The 4,616-nt window shown below is 33.2% G+C and overlaps 1 protein-coding gene across 1 annotated transcript; it reads right to left on the reverse strand.

The window, feature by feature from the left end:
* Window positions 1–3,369: 3,369 nt before the first annotated feature.
* Window positions 3,370–4,089, reverse strand: LOC125663235 (uncharacterized). The gene has a single exon (XM_048895534.2). The coding sequence runs from the start codon at window positions 4,087–4,089 to the stop codon at window positions 3,370–3,372; it is 720 nt and encodes a 239-aa protein (XP_048751491.2).
* Between the last annotated feature and the right edge of the window lie 527 nt (window positions 4,090–4,616).

Raw genomic sequence — 4,616 nt, forward strand, 5'->3', positions numbered from 1 at the left:
ATGAACATTTTTGTTTTCTCTTATTCTTATTGCAAGCAACTCAACACAAAGAATGAAAAGATATGGAGAAAGGGGACAACCTTGCCTGACTCCTCTACTTATTTTGAAAAAAGGGGTTGAGAATCCGTTGTTTATAACACAGCTTGAGATATCTGTGTATAGTATCTTAACCCAGAGTCTAAAACTTTCTCCAAACCCAAATGTATCTAATACTTTATCCAAGAAATTCCATTCTACAGTGTCGAATGCCTTCTCAAAATCAACTAAAAGAATTAAACCAGGAATGTTTTTTAGACTTGTATAGTGTATAAGATCAGAAATAGTTCTAATGTTTTCTCCAATAAATCTGTTCTCTATATATCCAGTTTGATCAGTGTCTACAATTTGAGGTAAAAACTTTTTAATTCTTCTAGCAATTACTTTTGATAAAATTTTGTAGTCAAAGTTAAGAAGTGATATTGGTCTCCAGTTTTTAAGTACAGTCCTATCTTTATCTTTTTTAGGTACAAGAGTTATGATGCTTTTTCTTTGATCTATGGAACGTTTGTGTTTTTGGATACTTTCATTCAGGCTGTCAATTATTAATTCTGAAATTTCTTTCCAAAAATACTTATAAAATTCCATTTGGAAACCATCATTGCCAGGCGATTTATTGCATTTAAAAGTGTTTAGTATAGCTTCACATTCATGAACTGTAATAGGTCCTTCACAAGACAAGGAATCCTCTTTTTCAAGTTTTTGAATATTCATATTGTAAGTAAATTGATCAATACAATTCTTATAGTCACAATAATCTAAATCTGATGTGTATAACTTTTCAAAAAATGGTTGTTCTTCTTTTAATATTTTCTCTCTTCCTTCCAAAACCCCTTTATTTGACGTTATTGTAGATATGTATTTATTTTTATAGTTTCTTTTTTCTAAGGAGAGAAAATATTTAGTACACTTTTCTCCTTCTTCACACCACTTTGCTTTTGATCGAAGAATGATACCTCTTGTTTTATTTTCATTTATCAATTCTAACTTTTCTTTAATTTCATTATATTTATTTACATTTTCTTCCGTAGGATCTTCCGACATTTTTCGTTTTTGATCATCAAGTTCCTTAGCTATGTTTTCTTCATCTTTTCTTAGTTTGCGAGCTTTAAGTTTTGAAAATTTTACTATAAACCCTCTGAGTTCACATTTTATGGTGTCCCATTTTAGTTGTTTATCATTCATAAAAAAATATTTCTCTTTTAGCTGTAAAATGTTTTGTTTTGTTTTCAACACAAACTCTTCATCTTCTAATAGGGATGAATTAAATTTCCAAAAACCGGGGCCTCTATCTTCGAAACCTTTACCCTTTATATTCAAAGTAATTACACTATGATCATTTTTTATGGATGGTTTAATACTTGTTTTGCAAAGTGGTGCAAGAAAAGCAGGAATTAAGAAAAAATTTAATCTTGATAATATTATAGGATTTTTCCGACTAAACGTAAATAGCATAGCATTTGGATTTTGTTCTCGCCATATATCTACAAGGTTTAAATCTTTTATTGAAGATATAAGATTATCTCTATATTTAGATTTTCCTTCAATACACCCCCCTTTCTTATCCAAATTTGGGTTCAATGTAATATTGAAGTCGCCACCTAGAATCAGATTCTGAGAACTCTCTTCTTCTAAGTGATTTAAGATGTTGTTTAAAAATTAATTCTGTTCTGATGGGTTATCCTTAGTTGGTGCATACACATTTGATAAAATAAATTCTGTTTTATCTAATTGTACAAAAACTTGTAGAAATCTACCAGCATTGACACATGTATGTTTTAATATCTTATACTCAACATTATGTGGAAATAAAATTGCTACACCTTTCCTATTTGATTCTCCATGATTAAATCTGATATCCGAGTTCCATTCGTTTATCCATTTTGATTCATCTTGTGCAGTTGAGTGTTTTTCTTGTAAATAAACAAAGTGGCCTTGAAAATTCTCTTTAAAAAATGTAAACAATGTTTTTCTTTTACTTGGTGAGTTTAGGCCTCTTACATTTAACGATATGCAGGATAAGTTAAAAGACATTACGATTTGCGTTGAAATGTTTAAAGCACACACAGTAATTCAGAGTAAATTCGTGATAAAATGGGTTGCATGCACATGTATTCAATAGATTGAACTTGCTTGGAGCCAAGTAAATAACAGTGGGGGGACCCCGAACAAAAGAAATCAAAAAGAAAAAACACATATGTACAGATGAATATACTGTACGTAATCAAATGTATAACTGACTAAACAGAACATACTTGACCAACCTTGTGAAGTTTTCACATCTGCATGTTTATATACTGGAAGCTTTAAATGAAAACTAAATATAAGAACCAGTATGTTATAATTGATGGAAATTAAATATCCGGAATAATACACTTCGTGGAAAATAAATATCCGGATTAATACAAAATATTACATGTTATGTACATTCTATGCATGACGTATTTGCGTGGAACTACTAAATAAAGTTACACATGTATAAACATAAATTTGACATTTCATCAATATTTCATCAACTAATCTAAAGGCCAGGGATGGTAACAAAAAGCTGAAAGGGGGGGGGGGGGGGGTTAATATCAGTTGGCATTAATCAAAATAATTAAAACTGGTATATGTGCAAAAATAAACAATATAAATAAACAATGTAATTTCTTTCACCGCTGGGAGGTGTATGGAGTCGATAAGTGAGTATTTCTAAGTTTTCAATATATTTGTCCCATATATCTAAACAATGTCTATGCGAATTTTATCAATACACTGTCGATGTTTACCCCAACGTTTCACCTCGGTGCGCGAGAACAATGTCTGCCGCGAGGTTTTCCATAATTTGGAATCTACGATAGCCAAGATATTTTCCGAAGAATCTAGAGATGATACATGTCATGTCTGTAACATGGAGAGATTGGAGATCTTTAAGAAGTCTTCTCCCAGCCCCGTGCTCACCATCGTCGTTATACCCCTCGTGGATCAAACCGTTTTTGTCTGTGAATCGATATACCAATATATTGTGATCCGCGTTTGAGTAATTTGAGTCCATAACAACTTTTTTATAGAAGTTTCTGACCTGGTAAAAGGTCGCTGTGGTAGATGCCGCGATTTTAAAATCGTTCCCTTCTGTGGAGGTTTCTAGTGTCGACATCTGGATCTGTTGAAGTGCCTCTTTTTCTGCTTGATCCACTAGCAAAATGTTTTCAGGCTTTGGTTTTAACACTTTTTCTTTGTATGTGTTTCCGTTAGGAAAAACTAACTTGTCTCCTACGAAACGTGTTTTCACATTCTCTTTCCAATACCGGTTACTTATTTCTTGGAGTTTTTTCCGATTTTCAGCTACCTCTACTGGTCTGTGTGGGGTAATGTAGAAAGGTGTATTTGATTGTTCTGTAGAGCCAGACCCTTTGCTATTTCTTTTGTCTTTTTGTGCTTGAGGACTTTCTCCTTATCAGTAAATTTCTCTAGTCGACCCGTAATAGTTCTTGGTCTACCCGGATTTTTAGGCCCGTTTCGATGTATGTTTGCAAAAGTTGTTTCGACTCCCAGGTATTCTTTAATCAATTGTGGGATTTTCTTGAAAAGATTTTCATTCTCTTCTTCGGGTAAATTGTGAATGAGTAAGTTCTGCTTCATTGATCTTGACTTTAAATCTGTGATCTCGCTTTGCTGTTTTCTGACGGTTCTGTCTAAGTTAATAACTACAGATTTTAACATATCTATATCTTCTTTCAACATTTTGTTCTCTTGCTTCAGCACCTGAATGTTTCCCGAGTCCACTTCTTGTTGTTCAGCAATATGAGAGATACGGAAGTCGAAACCATCTTCCTCCCACAGGTCATTCTTAATGTTATTTATACCTTGAGTTAGTTCTTTAATCACTCTGAGAGATTCCGATAATTCCCCCAATGTTGTTTGTATATTAGGTATTGCTTGTATCGTGCTTATTATCTCCTGCGTTAGCGTAGGTGCGGTGGATATACCCGGGTCTGTGACATTCACTGGGCCGTGACTGCTAGCACTGTTTGTGACTGACGACTTCTCACGACTTCTACTCAGGCTCATTTTAAGAAATTTCGAACAAAATCACTATATTTTCAATTTCACAAGTAAAATCACTTTCCAGGTATCCAAATTAACTTCTGAACGGTCTGGTTCAAATATATGTAATCCCACACACAGAAAACTCACATTATTTGGTCAAAATGTTGGAGCTCAGAAAAACATGACTACCTGGCTCTGATCACGTGTCAACATTTGACTTAATACTCAAACACCAATAAAGCGTTTCGCTATTTTCATTTCCTTCATTCATTCCTTTTCCTATTTTTTGTTCTTATTGTTGCTGTGGGTTTATAAAAACATTTTTTGCTACTGCCTCATAAAACACAACAAGTAAGAAGTTCATAAGTTAAACATTAAGATAAAATAGGCATAGCACGTTCTCGTGATAGGTATTTAGATGAATAAAGCAAGTTATATTTCCATTACATGTACTTTGAAATGTCCATTCAGCCAGATGTTAATTACTATTGAACTACCTTTCAAACATCTCTCAGTAGTCATTCAGTCACGATTTAATTACCATTAAA

Source organism: Ostrea edulis, chromosome 8 (assembly GCF_947568905.1).
Source record: "Ostrea edulis chromosome 8, xbOstEdul1.1, whole genome shotgun sequence".
Lineage (NCBI taxonomy): Eukaryota > Metazoa > Mollusca > Bivalvia > Ostreida > Ostreidae > Ostrea > Ostrea edulis.

Coding starts and splice junctions, on each gene's coding strand:
- LOC125663235 (XM_048895534.2), bottom strand. CDS start 4,089: ATGAGCCTGAGTAGAAGTCGTGAGAAGTCGTCAGTCACAAACAGTGCT.